Raw genomic sequence first — 18,742 nt, forward strand, 5'->3', positions numbered from 1 at the left:
GAAAAAAAAAAAAAAACTACATTTTATATATATATATATATATATATATATATATATATATATATATATATATATAGTTTGTTACTTTGTTTTATTAGTGTTCATTTATTTTATTAAACTGGATAAATTATTACACTTTTTTTATATGTGTCATGATTTACTTTTGATAAAGACAAAGGTTTATTATTGTATGTTCGTTTGGCATTTCATTTATTGCATGCCCTTTAAATTCGCTCACTGAAAGAACAACAGCAACAGCAATATGGTGTAACATTTATCTGAAACACATGTATTTGGAAATTGTCTCTAATATATCACATTAAGTCAAACAACTTGTTTTCATAATCCTCGGAAGTCAAACTCAATCAAAAATTTAATTAATCACACAGCCCTAAAGTACAATAGATCTTGCTTCTGGATTGCAAAAAAATTAAAACGCATCGCAGACAGATATCTGGATATTATCACATGTAGAAACAGTTTGCAAGATACAGTCAGCTTGATAATATTTATATACCAATAATAAATTGTAAGTGTATTTCCTTCATTTCCCCAGCACCAAAATCAGAACAGTTAACATTAGAGCTGATATCACAGTCTTTCATATTTTAGCCCCAGGGCTCATTATTGAGTTCAAACATTCATTCCTACGGAAAGAGAAGCAAATAAGGATCAATTGCAAATCTACATGACAGTATATATCGCACCTGCGTTTTCTAAATATACCAAAGAAGAATAACTTGTTTTAAAAATAACAAGGAAGAATTAATTAAAAAATGGTGTCTCTTAAAGGTGTTACAGCCTCTTCTTCAGCAGAACAGTTTGTAATAGCTTCTACTTTCCTTCGTGAAAACGTAAGCAAACTACAAGTGATATGCATTATAAGAATGAACTGAACATTAATTAAATGAAACTCATAAAAAAGCACAATGACATCATAATCATGAAACATACTGATATACAACAATAAAACTTTGTGACATTGTTCTTTGGGGAGGAACTCCATCTCTGAGTTGATCTGAACTCAAAGTTCAACTTGAGTTGATCTGAACTGATCTGAGTTTGATTTGAACCATCCCAAAGAGGTTCAAAATCACTCTCACTGACCTTTTCCTGGACTGCGCCCAGCTGGTGGAATGACCTCCCAGTCTCAATTCGAACAGCTGAGTCTTTACTCTAAAGACTAAACTTTTTCTCCGGCACTTGACCAACTAATACTAGCACTCACCTTTTCTTGTTTATCATATTCTTAAAAAAAAAAAAACCTTAGCTACGGGTTCTGTGTTAGACTAACTGAGACTTGTCATAGCACTTGTATACTGTTGTTGTTCTCGTTGATCTGATTGCTTCTATTGTTCTCATTTGTAAGTCGTTTTGTATAAAAGCGTCTGCTAAATGATTAAATGGAAATGATCTGAATCTGCTGGTCTTGTTGATGTCACACTCAAAGCACATGTACTCTTCTCACAGCAGTATGTATTTTCTGACCTACTTAAAATTTTGTAGACACAAAAAAACTGTTGCAACACAAATTACATGAATGTGGCTTCTCCTTTTCAGGTGTTTCTTCAGAACTGAAGCCCACAAAAACGTTTTGCTGCACTGATCACATGCATGCAGCTTCTCTCCAGTATAAACTCTCAAGTGATGCTCAAGACTTTTGTTTGTCAAACTCTTTCCACACAGGGTGCAGGTGAAAGATTTCTTGGCTCTTCTTTTCTTTCAATTTGGTTTGAGAGCAACCCTAAATTTTGTCTCCAGTTTTGACATGATTTTTCTCCTCGACTTCACTTGATTCCTTTTGCTCCTTGTTTTCTTCAATCAACTGAAACAAAAGAAAAAATGGTTCATTTTCAGTAGCTTGTAAAAAGTTGAGAAATGTAAAATAAAAGTGAACCTTGATGTAACAGTGCAGGGCTCCAGTCTAAAGCTGGGTACACACCACAAGATAATCGGGCTGATTATTCCCCTTCTGACAATCCTAGCTAATGTCCCGATTATTTCATATTTATATAGAATAATTGATATAGTCTTACTAAATGTACCATTATTAGATTACAATTTTAGAATTTCAATATATTAAGCAAAACAAAGAAATGAATGATTAATAAGCGAATAATTGCTTCTCCGCTGCCATCTATTGGTTATGGTGGTAATTTTATGTATTTGTTTACCACAAAACTATATTTTCATATACATTGTGTTTTCACATTAAAAATAAAATTTTAATGTGAAATATTTAAAAAGTTGTTAAAAGTGCTTGAATTTCTCTCTCAAAAGGTTGTACAAACCCTGAAATTAATGATGTAATAACATTGGACGATTTCTGCCACAACACTATGTTTACAGTTAATGTTACTGCTTGTGGGTTTCTGTGTCAGTGCTGTTTGATCTGTTCATAGCAGAACTCTGTGCTGAATTTGAATGCTTCTCACTAGATCTCGCAGCAGCCATATTCATTCTGCGGAGAGTTCAAACTCTTCTCACTGGATCTCGAAGGGCTGTGTAGTAACCGTGTCGCGAGATCAACGTTGGTTCCTGAGTAAACCTGTTCTGAGCTTGGACCAGTTTGCTTCCGTTGCGCTCAATTATTGGTCCGAGCAGCTAAACGGTCCGTGCTGTCCAGCACAAACGAGTAGCACAGTTCTGTTAGCTTTTGTTTTATTTGCCATTTGATGTTTCACATATGCAACAGAAATGGCTGCTCTTTATGTATTGGGTAACGTGGTGGTCTCAAAAAGCAGAATTTTTTTTTGCAAAATGCAAAGTTGCAGTTTTGAGACCAACAGTGGAAAGTAGACAATTGTGTTAAAAAAAATCTTCAAATTATTATTATTTTTACAAAAATATTATAGAGATAAACCCCATGTTTCTATAGGGAGAACTATTAAATATGTTCATATGTTTGATTAACTACACAACTGACCATTCGCAGGGAGCATGATTGACAGGTGATCTGACCAATCAGAACGCAGATATGTGCCGCTGCTGCTATCCGCCATCTTGTCCAACAGCTACATCTGGTCTCCATAGAAATCCATATTAAAACAGGGTAAAAAACATAGACTGAATTGAAACTTTTTCAAATAAATATAAAAACGTGTGCGGAGGGTTTAAGTTGTGCTGTTGGTGGCTGCCACAGTAAAAAAGCAATATGCTAAAGGAATTCCTTTAAAGTAATTGTTTTGCGTACTAGAAAATCTGTTCATGTCCGGCGCTGTATGCATGGCTTTCAGCGCTTAAGTTAAAATAATAATGTGAAATAATAAAATAATGTTAAAATAATGTGTGCTCTTATCATTCTGTGGAATGTCCTGGAAAATCCTGTGAACTCTGCCCTAATCAGGAACTTAACTGAGGTGCTACAGTGATCTGTCACGACACATTAAAGAGCCACAAGGTATTGTTTGAATTTCTTTAAAAATTACAAAATTTGAAAGCTGAGAGTCCTGAGACCTTGTTTCATACAAGAACTACTACCTGCGCTATCTTGTCTGTTGGCACGTTATCAGTTTCCTCTTCGCTCTGTGAAGTGTTTTTAAAACTGCGTCAGAACATGTGTAGTGTGAGAGCAGCTTTGTTTGTCGGAGTTAGCAACGGTAACTAAGGAGGGTGGGTCTTTGGGATCATTAAAATACTCACAGCAAATATGATAAATAATTACTGAAAGTAAAAGTGAAAACTAATGAGATAGATCCCTCTCCAACTGACTTACAAGTAGGGTTGGGTATCGTCAGTGGACGAATTGTAAAAAAAATACAGGGGGAAATTTTTGTATTTTCTTTCCTGTAGCTAATTTTACACAATGATTACAAAATTTGTCTTATTTTTAAAAAGGTTTTTATCTAATGAAAGATTTGCGTTATTAAACTATTATTTCTAAGTTTTTCCTTCTGGGCCCTGAAATGGAGAGATTTTGTCAATATTGATAATTGAACAATATTTTGCTGAATGTGTTTTTGTGGCACCTTGGCTGGTTTAGGCCTGTCATGGATAAGTAAAAATGACAATAAAACCACCAGTATTTGGTGGCAAGGAGAAAGCACTGTACATTCACTCCCCCCACCTACAATCCCTGCCGGAACGAGACTCGTACCCACAACCTTTAGGTTACGAGTCCGAATCTCTAAACATTAGGCCAGTACTACCCAAAAACAAACAAGTCCACATCTGAACGGACCACTGAATCACTGGCTTATTCAAGGAATGAAACACCGTGTTCCTATGCACTTTAAAAAAAAAAAAAAAAAAAAAACTACGAAAAAAATGATGATTAGCACACTTGTGCTCACACACTTGTGTTGATATGTAGAAAAGTACATTGCTTGTGCAATGAATATAAAACAACTCATAAATGTGTATTTTTTCTTTCATTGCTTGAATTATAAGGGCATTCTAACTGCATTCTAGAGGCACCGATATACTTCAAACGAAATCGAACGAACTGAAATGACATCATTTCGAACAAAATCAGGACGGAACAAAGTTGGTTTTGAGTATGTTTTAGCAGTTCGAAACAGGTGACCAAAGTGAACTTTCTGGGGGAGTTTGTTCGGCTCCTTAACAACTTTGAGTTTCCATTGGTCCGTAGCGGTTACGCAATCGGTGGGCGTGTTCTGAAACTCCACCTTCTTTGACGTGCAATTTTTTTCCCTGGTTCGTTTCTCATTTAACGGAGGCAAGAGAGAACAGTATCTCTGGCCTAGTCACTAGCAACATGAATACACTGGAGTGTCGAATAGCTGAGCTGGCACAGATATACCCGTACCTGTACGATCGCTCGAGGAGAGACAGCATTTAATTCCTAGAACTAAATTGCAACAAAGCTTGGTGTCGACGACCCAGAGTTATGCAAAAAGCGACAGAGAAACATCCGAGATAAGTTTTCCAAAGCCATGAAAAGAATGAAAGGAAAGAGTAAAGATATAAGTACCAAATACATGATTCAAATAATTGTTACAACATGCTGTTGCTGTTGTTCTTTCAATTAGCGAATTTAAATGAAATGCCAAATGAACAAACAGTAGGTAGACAACCCATATGGGTAATACCACGGCGTTAACTGCAAATCAGTCGCGTGTTAAAATCATTCGCGAAACTACCGCCAGGTGGCGCAAAGGGACGGATTGCGAACTGAATGTAATTGTAAAATTAAAGGAAGACGTAAAACAACAATAACATTATAATATACATTATAACATCCTTAAAAGCCATTAAAAAATAGGATAGTCTTAGGCTACAGTCTACTCATCAAAAAAATTAAAGAAAGACCTTTACACAAGGGCTCTTATGCATGCTATTGTTTTTATATATACACAGATTAAAATGTTTTCATTTCGGTTCATTCTTGGTTAAAAAAAAAATATTAAAAATAATCTTCAGGTTCCATTTGCAGAGCGAAATGAGAACGGTCCAGCATTTACAAATAATTATTATTAACTCTGTTATTATTCTTGATTTTTCAAACTGCTAACACTTTGCATTTTTGAATTATGCCTTTACTGTGTGACCAATAATTGTGAATTGTGACTTTGATCACGCTGGTGCCTCGATCACGCGCACAGATTCATTAGAAACAGCAGTCGTTCACCGAGCCATGCGGCGCGAGCAGCGGTCCACTTTGGCATATTTTTGCTAATTATGATTTTTTTTTTTTTTGTTGATACTGAAACACGTGTGAAATCCAAAGCCTGTTTTACCTCATGAATAAGAGTTTAGCTTCAAATGGGCAACATGTTTGGATTGGTCCCGAATTAGAGAGATAAGCCCAACCTTATGTATCGCTTCAAATTATTTTTAATTATTATTATTATTATGTTGTTTATAAGCCTATATTATTATATAGCCTGCTGCAATTATATGTATCCATTAGAATTATATATTTGTAATTCTTGTTCTGTTCTGATTTTTTAATTTTTTTATTTAAAGGTTTTGTTGTAAAGTGAAGGGAACTAAAAATATCCTGTTGGTACATTAGCCATTATTAGGCCTGCCATTATTATTTCTGAATGTAATAAAATGCAACTCTCACAAATGTAATTTATTTTTAGCATGTTTTCGTGTATATTTTTATCCAGCTGTATTTTTCCATTGCATCTAAAAATGACTTTACATACATTGCATCACATTCACTTCGTGAACAAACAAATATAACTTCAGATCTGCCTCCTGCGATGCTCAGCTGTGGACGATTTCAAAATGTTTGATATAAAGGTTGCTGTCACATTTTATACAGAAATTGTTCATTAAAAAAAAAAATCAAAAATTATATTCAAATTATATTGTTAGTTTTATGCTAACGTGTAATCAAGTCTTCGGATACTATACAAGATACAAGTTCATTTAGACTATTTTACCGTTTCAACTTATAAAGTCCTTGAGATTTTAAAGTCAGTTTAATAGTATTGAAATTCAAGTTGAATCAAGTATAAAAAAGGTTTTAATTGCTTAAATTATTTCTATGAATTAATAAGTTAGCATGACTTTTTCATCATAGCATTGTTTTACGAGCTCTATTCGTTTTCTGAAACCAAGCACCCACTTTTTTCTTTTTTACATCTATTAATCGCTCGCATATCTCCTACAACCTACAAATAAGGGCTAATAGAGGTTCTTCCTTTAATTATTTATTTATAATGTTTATTCTTGAAGAAAATAAGCATTTATTCTTTAATAAAATAAGGGACGATCCAAATATTTGTAATGTACAATAATATAGGCCTATATCTGCCTGCAGTTAAAAAGTTATATTTGTTTTGATTCATCCATTTATGTAGGCTACAATTAGCCTATTCTAAAAATAAAAATAAAAATAAACGTCATAAAAAATGTCATCGGTCTGAATAAATTTTACCATTATGGGGTACACAAATAGTAATTAAGGTGAAAAAACAGTGAAATTATCAAAATTTGTTATTATTTTGGGATTTGAAAAGCATGACAACGGGAAAATCTGAATGAAACAGTTCTGATGCATTTGAATCTCTTGGTCTTTCATATGGACAGTCTTGTTAGGGTTTCAAACTTTTCAACCATATAGCCAGTTCTGTATAGCTTGTGGGGGTCGAGATAAAGGTGTGAATCTCTTGGTCTTTCATATGGACAGTCTTGTTAGGGTTTCAAACTTGCAGAACAGGTTTTAGGACAACTTTAAAGAAAGGTTTGATCCACTTCAAATGTTGACTACTGTATAGCGCAATAAAGTTTATTAGTTATTATAACTTAATTTCAGAGAAAGTTGCCTTAACTTAAAAAAAAAAAAACTGTTGCATTAGTGCTGGGCGATAGGCCTATGGCCTAAAAAAAATCCCCGATTTACAATTTAAATCGATTTTTTTTGCCTCCCTACTTAAAATCAATATTCAAATGACAAAGAAATTGTTCAAAACAAGTTTTAATATAATATATTATTTTTTAATACTAGCCCATCATGCATCTAACCATCCACTCTGCGTTAAGAGCTGTTCAGATTAAAACTGGCAGCTCCGCAGTGAGTCAGTGTCATGGACGGAGGACAGACCAAGTGAAGGCCTAAATCAATTTTCTAGTCTATATTTTCATCTCGTTATGCCGCTGGTTTAGGTTATGTATTTATTTTTATTTCTTATATCAATTATTTGTAAATATAGCAGACACTGTCTAACCGTGTCTACACCGGACGGCCTTGTTCATTTCGTCGGGTGAAACATCTCTCTCACTCGGCAGCAACAGAGAGAGAGCAGCAACAATTTCCCTCCGCGCTCCGAGCATTTAAAAATCACTCTGCTCCGCGTTCATTGATACTAGAAACACTGCTCCGCCTTCACTCCTTGGCTAAAGTTAAAATGTTATGTTCATAATAGCTTATAAAAATAAAATAAAAATAAATAAATTACAGTAGAGTTTCAAAGGGGATTAGGCTACTGTGTGCAAACTTTTTGTCCTACCAAACGCCAAACTAATAAAATTGTCAACATTAAAAGGTATAATTGCTGCTTTCTGCTGTGCAAATTTTGTTTGTGATGAAAATAACAGTTTACATTTTCGTCAGTTATTTATCTACAGATCGATGCATTTCTTACAGATTTCTGCTCATTCAAAATCAGATACAGATGAAGTAGCCTACTGATTACATTTGTTTGAATGCATTATTGTGACAGCGATTACGTGTGAATGTGCTGTATCTGTTTAAATCATGCTTTAACCCGAAAATAATCAGTAAAAGGAAGACAAATTCCTTGAGAACTAGCCTGTCGATGGGTCCTCGATTATTGCCGTCATTATAGTCTTCTGATGGGAGAGATTATTTGTATCAAGCTATAGCTAAATATGTTTATCATGTGAATTCTTGATAATTATGCAGTTATATTACGGGCTGTTGGCATGACTTGCACTTGTGATGGAGCGGTGCTGGAGCGAGTGAAAACCACAACGCTCCGACTTTTAAAAAATCCGGTCCTCGCCCCAATCAGAATCACTCCGCTCCGCTCATACTCTGCTCGGCAGCGTGTCTCAAAGGCGCGGGGGAGGCTTGAGCCCAATCATTCTCAAAACATAAAATATTTATTTTATTTCAATTTTCGTTTTTTGTGTTTCAGAGGAAAAATCATTAAGGCATCTCTCCATTACAGACCGTTCTGAAAGAAGAATTTATGCAAATGCGTATAAAATGCTTTAAAACTTTAACAGAGATGTCTAGAGGGTATTTAATAGGTCTGCTTCCCATGTAAGACTTTTCTAGTTACTAGTCGTTCATTTGTCATTATTCAACTAATCGCAAGTTTATATTAAATTTACAACTATAATCCAGCCTTAATATATTCCGCGCTCAATAACATGCATTAGGTTTGTCACAGAGCACAGGCAGAAGTAGCCTAATAATTATGAAAAAGGAGACATTTTAATTATTTATTAATAAACAAATGTTTTCTTGTCAGCTGCAAGATGAAATTCACAGTGCTGACTCTCTCCACATGAACGCGCCTTTAAAGAGAAATACAACCTTCACAGATTACATAATGCTTTTGTTTTTAATTGATTCGTTTAAAAGACATTTCAAGCTTTCTGTAGATATATTTCTCATGTATGTGAGACGCCACAATTTTCAGTTATTTCAATATTAGGGAAAAAATCACGTGATCGAGAGGGCGCCTCCGTCATGCATGCGCATTAATAATTTTTGCACAAACACTTGAATATGAATAATAATTCACATTTTGCATATGCATTACAAAGTAAATAATTTTTTTTACATGCAATTATCCAAAATAAAACCAAACAAGATTTGTAATGAAGATAAAATATGTAGAGAAGAAACAGTCGAGCGACAGATAAGGACAGCAGTTTGTAAGTGTTTTTGCCTCGTTTTCTCATTAGACTACTGCGTGATCATCGTTGCTAGGGAAACTTTGCTTTAATTACTGTGTGTCTTACCCTGGTAAATACGTGTGAAGTGGCGTTTTTTTTTTTTTGTGGGACTGGACAGTTTCGGTCTGCTAAATAGGGAGGCGAGACTAGCTGACTTCAATCACAGGTAATCAGGCAAATATATAAGTGGTAGGTGTCACCGCGGCAGCCCTCGTGTGACGCCTCCTCGTGTGAAGACCGACGAGTGTAAAGACCATTGACTCTACCTGTGCGACTCCACCGAGCAAGGACACCGACAGGGCACTTCAGTATTGCTTTACTCCCCTTCAATTTTTGTACAGCTCATCTTCAAATACTTATTTTGGTCACTTGTATTCACTATCTGCTTTCAGATCTCTACTATCACTACCAACACTCGGAGAGCACGCTATGTATGTCGAAGGAAGGCCTGCCCGACAAATCTAAGGCCTGTCCCTCTGACCTCTACTACTACGCTCTCTATTCCAGTTGGTCTCTGGAACTGCCAGTCTGCTGTTAACAAAGTAGACTTCATTTCTTCTATTGCTACTCATTCCGCTCTCAGCCTCATGGCACTGACTGAGACTTGGATCAAACCTGAGGACACTGCCACTCCCGCAGCCCTCTCCGCTAATTTCATTTGTTCCCACACCCCTCGTACGACCGGGAGGGGTGGAGGTACTGGTCTCCTTATATCGAAAGATTGGAAATTTTGATCTTCAACCACCACCTACAGGTAACGGTTCATCTGAATCACATGCTGTTACTGTAACCCACCCTGTTAAAATCCACTTTGTGGTCATTTATCGTCCCCCAGGTCGATTGGGAAACTTCTTGGAGGAGTTGGACGTGCTGCTATCAAACTATCCTGAAGATGGTGCTCCTCTGGTACTGCTTGGTGACTTCAACATCCACCTAGATAAACCCTAGGCTGCCGACTTCAACACTCTGCTCGACTCATTTCATCTCAAGCGAGTCTCTACTACAGCGACTTACAAATCGGGCAACCAACTGGACCTCATCTACATGCGCTGTTGCTCAGTGGACAACACTTTAGTTACTCCACTGCACACCTCAGACCACTTCCTCATTACTGCTAACCTAGCACTTACTCCTGAAGCGGCACACGCTCCAACGCGGGTCACCTTTTGACGGAACCTACGCTCACTCTCTCCATCTCGCCTATCCTCTGTGGTTGCATCCTCACTTCCTTCACTCTCGCAGTTTTCAGCTCTGGACACGAACAATGCTACGGACACTTTTTGTTCCACTCTGACCTCTTGCTTGGACAACTTTTGCCCACTGTCGTCCAGACCAGCACGCACCACCCCATCTGCCCCCTGGCTGTCCGATGTACTCCGTGAACATCGCTCTAAACTCAGGGCTGCAGAGAGGAAATGGCTTAAATCAAGAAACTCTACCAACCTCAGTGTGTATCAGTCTCTCCTCTCTTCCTTCTCTGCAAACGTCTTCACTGCTAAAACATCATATTACCACGACAAGATTAACAACTGTTGTGACGCTCGGACACTCTTCAAAACCTTCTCTTTTCTTCTTAATCCGCCTCCACCTCCTCCTCCATCGACTCTTACAGCTGACGACTTTTCAGTTTTCTTCACAAATAAGACAAGAACCATCAGTGAGCAATTCTCCACACCGCAGACTGAGGATAACTTCACAACGACTAATGCTCACTCTTTCTCCTCCTTCTCTACACTCTCAGAGACGGACGTTTCCAAACTTATCCTGTCCAGTCATCCTACTACTTGCCCACTGGATCCGATCCCCACTCACCTCCTTCAAGCGATTTCTTCTTCAGTCATACCTTCACTTACTCACATTATCAACTCCTCTCTTCACTCTGGAACATTTCCCCTCAGCATTTAAGCAGGCTCTGGTAAGCACACTGCTGAAGAAACCATCTCTAAATCCAGCACTTCTAGAAAACTACAGACCGGTATCCCTTCTTCCATTCATTGCAAAGACACTCAAACGAGTTGTGTTCAACCAGCTCTCTATGTTTGTTGTACAGAACAACCTCCTGGACAGCAACCAATCTGGCTTCAAAAGTGGCCACTCAACTGAGACTGCCCTGATCTTGGTTACTGAAGCCTTGCGACTGGCAAGAGCAGCTTCAAAATCCTCAGTACTCATTTTGCTGGACCTGTCTGCTGCTTTTGACACCGTTAATCACCAGATTCTCCTGTCCACCCTCAGAAAGATGGGTATCTCTGGAACCCCACTCCAGTGGCTTAACTCCTACCTTTCTGATAGATCCTTCATGGTGTCTTGGAGGGGTGAAGTTTCTAAGTCACAACAACGTGCTACTGGGGTTCCTCAAGGCTCAGTACTTGGACCACTTCTCTTCTCCATCTACATGACGTCATTAGGATCTGTCATTCAGAAGCATGGCTTTTCCTATCACTGCCACGCTGATGACACTCAACTTTACTTCTCATTCCAACCAGATGACCCGACGGTAGTTGCTCGAATTTCAGCCTGTATGAGTGACATTTCTAGCTGGATGAATGACCATCACCTTCAGCTCAACCTTACTAAGACTGAACTTCTGGTGATTCCAGCTAACCCATCGTTTCATCACAACTTCTCTATACAGCTGGGTTCGTCAACCATAACTCCTTCCAGGACAGCCAGAAACCTAGGAGTTGTGATGGATCATCAGTTAAGCTTCACAGACCATATTGCTACAACGACCCGGTCCTGCAGATTTGCCTTATACAACATTAGGAAGATTAGACCCTTCCTGTCAGAGCAAGCCACCCAACTTCTTGTCCAAGCTCTTGTTCTCTCCAGACTGGACTATTGCAATGCTCTCCTGGCGGGCCTTCCTGCATGTACTATCAAGCCTCTACAACTGATCCAGAATGCAGCAGCGAGGGGTTGTCTTCAATGAGCCAAAACCAGCTCATGTTACTCCTCTCCTCATCAGGTTACACTGGCTACCAGTAGCCGCTCGCATCAAATTCAAGGTACTCACTAGTTCAATCTTATGCACCCTCCAGAAGTTTGCGCTCTGCAAGTGAACGACGCCTTGTGGTGCCATCCCAAAGAGGTTCAAAATCACTCTCACGGACTTTTTCCTGGACTGCTCCCAGCTGGTGGAATGACCTCCCGATCTCAATTCGAACAGCTGAGTCTTTACTCATTTTCAAAAAACATCTAAAGACTCATCTTTTTCGCCTGCACTTAACCAACTAATACTAGTACTTACCTTTTTCTTTTTCTTGTCTATCATATTCAAAAAAAAAAAAAAACACCCTGGCTACGTGTTCTGTACTAGACTAACTGAGACTTGTCATAGCACTTGTATACCATTGTTGTTCTCTCGTTGATCTGATTGTTTCTACTGTTCTCATTTGTAAGTCGCTTTGGATAAAAGCGTCTGCTAAATGATTAAATGTAAATGTAGAGAAATAAGAATAAATGCTGCACGTGCACTCAGCATCATGCACAGAGCAAATCTTGCACTGATATTTTACAGAATATTGTACAAACCTGCATTTAAATGAGGCTGCAATTTATTTATTTTTACTTAAATTATATGAAAGCAAATAAAGAAGACTCAATTTAAAATCACTGAAGTTGTCAATTAATGAAGCTTTTTTTTTTTTTTTTTTACATCGTGTGCACTTTGTTGATAAGTGAGGACGTTTTATTAATCCATCCATTCTTTAGAGTTTCAGTGATTTAGCTAAAATCGTGCAGGTTTAATTTATTCGTTTCTTGTTTAATTAGGCCTAAATAATGGGAGCGAAATTATACAGTGCCTCACGTTTTACTAAAATAAAGAAAATAATTTATAAAACACGCAAGCCTAGCTCACAATAGGCTACCACTTTTAATGCTCCGATACAAAGTAAACCACATTTTCTTTTTAATAATATAACACATAATTCATATTATAAAAATAATACTGCACACTATTTAAATGTGTCTAATCTAAAATATGGTGTAGAGAAAATATAAGCACAGGCTCATATGCTTGACATTTATCTTGCTTGAATTCGTTCTAAGAAATGCACATATCTTCATAGGGACTAAACTTTCATCTGTGAATAATAAATACTTTTTCTTTCATTTTCCCTGACTGCAGTCAAATATAACACTTCGGTGAGGCAAAGCTGATGTCTATTTGCGAAAATGTGCTTTGATGCGCTTGTTTGAAAACTTGTGATTAAAGCGCCACTCAGCGGTCAAAAGCTGCAAATGCACTTTGCAGACGCCGCGGTGGCGGTACGAGCGGCGGTAGAACCAACATTTTGGATGGCCACCTACTGTACAATAATAAACCTTTGTTTTTATCAAAAGTAAATCATGACACCACATAAAATATAAAAAGGTGTAACACTTTATCAATATTAATATAATAAATGAACACTAATAAAATAAAGTAACAAACTGACAATATATATATATATATATATATAAATAAATATATATATATATATATATATATATATATATATATATATATATATATATATATATATATATATATATATTTTTTTTTTTTTCACATCATGCTAAAGTTTTTCGGACTATGAGACATTCACACTTCCCATAAAGGACTGATTATGGTTCTTTTGTATTGCAAACATGACACTTGACTCTTATTTTTTTGTCTATAATATTCTGACCATTGGTGCCGTCTCACACCTAGATTGCCTACACTTCTTCATTTCATCGTTGTTGTGTTTAGTAGATACGCGAGTCATGTTTACATTAATCTACACTCTGCCTCCAGCAGCACGGAGGAGAAGGTATATTCGGAAACAGTATACCGTCGCTTAGCCCTTTTCGAACTTCTTTTTGCCCCCAACGAAAATGAACTACGTTTGAAGTATACCGGGGCCTTAATAGACTTAATCACACAGTAAATGCTTTTGGACTTTGCAACAAACAAACAAAACCTTGTCTTGTTCAATGTCGGTGACATACTTGATAATGTCAGCTCTACTATCGTGTATCAGTCCCTCACAGTCACACATACAGAACAATAACATTGATTTTATCAGAATCTCAGCTGAATCTTGAATACTTACTGTGATAGTTTTTTTTGTATGACTGTGTAAAGATGATGAATGTTTGAAACACTTCCCACAATCAGTGCAGTGATATGGTCTCTCTCCAGTGTGGATCCTCTCATGTGTTTTCAGATGTGATAAAAGACCGAATCTCTTGTCACAGTGTGAACACTTATAAGGTTCCTTTCCAGTGTGGATGTTCATGTGTTTCTTAAGGCATAATAATCGTGTGTAACTCTTCCCGCACTGATCACATGTGTAAGGTTTCTCTCCAGTGTGGATCCTTTCATGTGTTTTTAGGTCCCCTGACCGACTAAATCTCTTGTCACAGTATGAACACTTGTATGGTTTCTCTCCAGTGTGGATGTCCATGTGATATTTAAGCGTTCCTGATCGTGTGAAACTTTTCCCACACTGATCACATGTGTAAGGTTTCTCTCTAGTGTGGGTCCTCTCATGTATTTTTATTTCTCCTGACCGACAGAATCTCTTGTCACAGTATGAACACTTGTATGGTTTCTCTCCAGTGTGCATGTCCATGTGATATTTAAGCGTTCCTGATCGTGTGAAACTTTTCCCACACTGATCACATGTGTACGGTTTCTCTCCTGTGTGGATCCTCTCATGTCTTTTTATGTCTCTTAACAAACTGAATCTCTTGTCACAGTGTGAACACTCGTATGGTTTCTCTCCAGTGTGGATGTTCATGTGATGTTTAAGGTATGCTGATCGTGTGAAACTCTTCCCACACTGATCACATGTGTACGGTTTCTCTCCTGTGTGGATCCTCTCATGTGTTTTTATGGCTCCTATCCGACTGAATCTCTTGTCACAGTGTGAACACTTGTATGGTTTCTCTCCAGTGTGGATGTTCATGTGATGTTTAAGGTGTCCTAATTGTGTGAAACTCCTCCCACACTGATCACATGTGTACGGTTTCTCTCCTGTGTGGATCCTCTCATGTCTTTTTATGTCTCTTAACAAACTGCATCTCTTGTCACAGTGTGAACACTTGTATGGTTTCTCTCCAGTGTGGATGTTCATGTGATATTTAAGGTATGCTGATCGTGTGAAACTCTTCCCACACTGATCACATGTGTACGGTTTCTCTCCAGTATGAACTCTCATGTGAAGCACATAACTATTTTTTCTTGTGAAACTCTTTCCACATTGAGGACAGGTGAAAAATTTATAGCTTCTTTTCTCTAAATCTTTCTGTTTGGTTTGAGACCAAGGTTTTTCTCCATTTTTGTCATGATGTTTCTCCTTATCTTTACTCAGTACCTCGTTCTCCTCGCTTTCTTCAATAAACTCTAAAATAAAAGCAAAAACTGTTAATTTGTCTCTAACCTGAAAAACAAACAAACAAAAACAGAAACGTGAAAGTACATCCCTGGTCTAACAGACAATTTCTATAAATTGTATAAATAAATATGTTTGATCAACTACACAATTATCTAACATAGATTTTTTGAACAAAGTGTCCCTTATTATTTGCTGCTCCATCTATATTATTCAACCGCTCTTAATTTGTTTTAACAGAAACAATCTTCAATCTAAAACTGCAAATATACATGCATATTAGGCATAATACGATAACCAGTTTCAAGGTATTCTGCGGTTTGAAAAAGTCACGGTTCCAAAACCACTAATTTTTTTTTTTTTAATTCCCATAAATCGTATCCCCTTTCTCAGATCAAACCGTGTACAAATTATTGGCTGTGACATCACACAGATCCAGGCTCCTCCCACGATTATTGATTGACACTGGTGTTTTAGCACAGACCTGCTCTGAGGGAGCTGTCATCAATTCATCATTGTTTCGACGCCGGAGCAGATGTAGACAAGAATGTCACCTAAGCAATTGAGGAGTTGGATTTAATAATAGATCTGATAACGTTCAGGGTTCAGACACGCTATCTGTTTAAATCTAGATTAAAGACACATCTTTTTAGCCAAGCATTCACACAATGTATCTTGTAACTTGGTACTTCAGCTTCTGATCAAATGCTCTTTTTTTATTCTTTTGCTTGGGTTGAACACATCATCTTTGTTTGGTGGAAATAGCAGCTACACTAGTTTCATCTCTATTTGCTTTTCTGTTTCTGTCATGGGACTTGCATGCCAAGGCAACAAGGAATTAGACAAGCTTCAGTCTAGATCCAATCCTTACGAACACCTGAGTAGAGATGATGTCAACCCCCAGAAGACCTCAGATGACGTTAACTCTGGAACAACATATAAAACTGCAAAATTTTGCTTAATCACAATGTTTAGTCGCAATCTGAAAGTTTAATAGCAACATATAATCATTGCAGTTAAGTGTTAACCGTCTGTTTGATTAAGTGTAATTTGTAACTAACTGCATGATTCTCACTGAACATTTCTGCCAAAATCACCACTAAAAACATACTCCTAAATGTAATGTAGAAACTTAATATTTTCTGTAAAGCTTCTTTGCATTGATTGGTATCATGAAAAGCACTATACAAATAAACTTTAATTGAACTGAATGTAAATAACAACACAGCAGTCGTCATTTACTCCTAACATCTGAGCAGCTTAAGATGGCTTGATTTTGTTTTTGAAGTGAATGTGCCCCCAATCTACCTAAATGCTTCTATGTTCAAGCAAATCATTTGTGATCCAGATTCACCAACAGAAGAAGTGAGTATAAGGTTTTTTTTTTTTTTTTTTTTTTTTTTTTTTTTTTTTAATGAATCTTTGCAAATCACCTTTCCTAAAAATGTGCTAGTTAGCAAGTTAGGCGGCTAAATGTAGCTAAAGTTTACAGTCTCATGAGAGTGCCTTGTTGCCCCACTGAAGTAAGAGGCGGGATGAGCACAGCGCATTAGCATTTAAAGTAACATGCACCGAAACAGCTGACTGTGAACAGAGCTGTTTTTGACGGGGTAAAACTGGTGTTGTTTTACACTACACTTGAGAAATTTTGACCAAAGTATTAAAATATATATATATATATATATATATATATATATATTATATATATATATATATATATATATATATATATATATATATATGTGTGTGTGTGTGTGTGTGTGTGTCACTGCCCGTCCAAAAAAAATTCACCATATATATATATATATATATATATATATATATATATATATATATATATTATTAAGACTCTAAAGAATCATATCAACTTGTGAAAATGGGCATCCGATGAACCCTTTAACATGTGAAAGGCTTTTATGAAGTGTGAGTTACTAAATGATTATCAAGGTCTCCTTTATGTTTAAAAGTTTTTCCACACAGAGCAGGTGAAAGGCCTTTTGACTTCTGTTTTTTTAATACTGCAACTCAATTTTCTCCATTGACCTCATGATCTTTCTGATCCTGATATTTCTCCTCCACCTCATTCAGATCTTGTCTTTTTTCCTTCATTTTCATTAGGCCTAAAATTAAATCATTATAAAGATGAAAATCAACTGGAATGTTTGAAAAATAAAAGGATAAAATATTTGTGTACAGATAAAAAAAGGATCAGAGTACAAACCCGATTCCAAAAAAGTTGGGACACTGTACAAATTGTGAATAAAAAAGGAATGGAATAATTTACAAATCTCATAAACTTATATTTTATTGACAATAGAATATAGATAACATCAAATGTTGAAAGTGAGACATTTGGAAATGTCATGCCAAATACTTAATCATTTTGGATTTCATGAGAGCTACACATTCCAAAAAAGTTGGGACAGGTAGCAATAAGAGGCCGGAAAAGTTAAATGTACATATAAGGAACAGCTGGAGGACCAATTTGCAACTTATTAGGTCAATTGCCAACATGATTGGGTATAAAAAGAGCCTCTCAGAGTGGCAGTGTCTCTCAGAAGTCAAGATGGGCAGAGGATCACCAATTCCCCCAATGCTCGGTGAAAAATAGTGGAGCAATATCAGAAAGGAGTTTCTCAGAGAAAAATTGCAAAGAGTTTGAAGTTATCATCTTCTACAGTGCATAATATCATCCAAAGATTCAGAGAATCTGGAACAATCTCTGTGCGTAAGGGTCAAGGCCGGAAAACCATACTGGATGCCCGTGATCTTCGGGCCCTTAGACGGCACTGCATCACATACAGGAATGCTACTGTAATGGAAAGTACAACATGGGCTCAGGAATACTTCCAGAAAACATTGTCGGTGAACACAATCCACCGTGCCATTCGCCGTTGCCAGCTAAAACTCTATAGGTCAAAAAAGAAGCCATATCTAAACATGACCCAGAACCGCAGGTGTTTTCTCTGGGCCAAGGCTCATTTAAAATGGACTGTGGCAAAGTGGAAAACTGTTCTGTGGTCAGACGAATC

The 18,742-nt window shown here is 37.0% G+C and overlaps 1 protein-coding gene across 1 annotated transcript in view; it reads right to left on the bottom strand.

Annotated features, from left to right (window-relative positions):
• Window positions 1-222: 222 nt before the first annotated feature.
• LOC122139499 (zinc finger protein 184-like) overlaps window positions 223-18,742 on the bottom strand; it is a 43,804-nt gene continuing 25,284 nt past the window's right edge. The window contains exons 2-3 of the mRNA XM_042737663.1: window positions 14,427-15,721; window positions 223-1,825 (exon numbers count right to left, since the gene is read on the bottom strand). Of these exons, the coding sequence (XP_042593597.1) occupies window positions 1,745-1,825; window positions 14,427-15,536 (1,191 nt within the window). The 5' untranslated portion in view covers window positions 15,537-15,721 and the 3' untranslated portion in view covers window positions 223-1,744. The remainder of the gene's footprint in view (window positions 1,826-14,426; window positions 15,722-18,742) is intronic.

Source organism: Cyprinus carpio, chromosome B13 (assembly GCF_018340385.1).
Source record: "Cyprinus carpio isolate SPL01 chromosome B13, ASM1834038v1, whole genome shotgun sequence".
Lineage (NCBI taxonomy): Eukaryota > Metazoa > Chordata > Actinopteri > Cypriniformes > Cyprinidae > Cyprinus > Cyprinus carpio.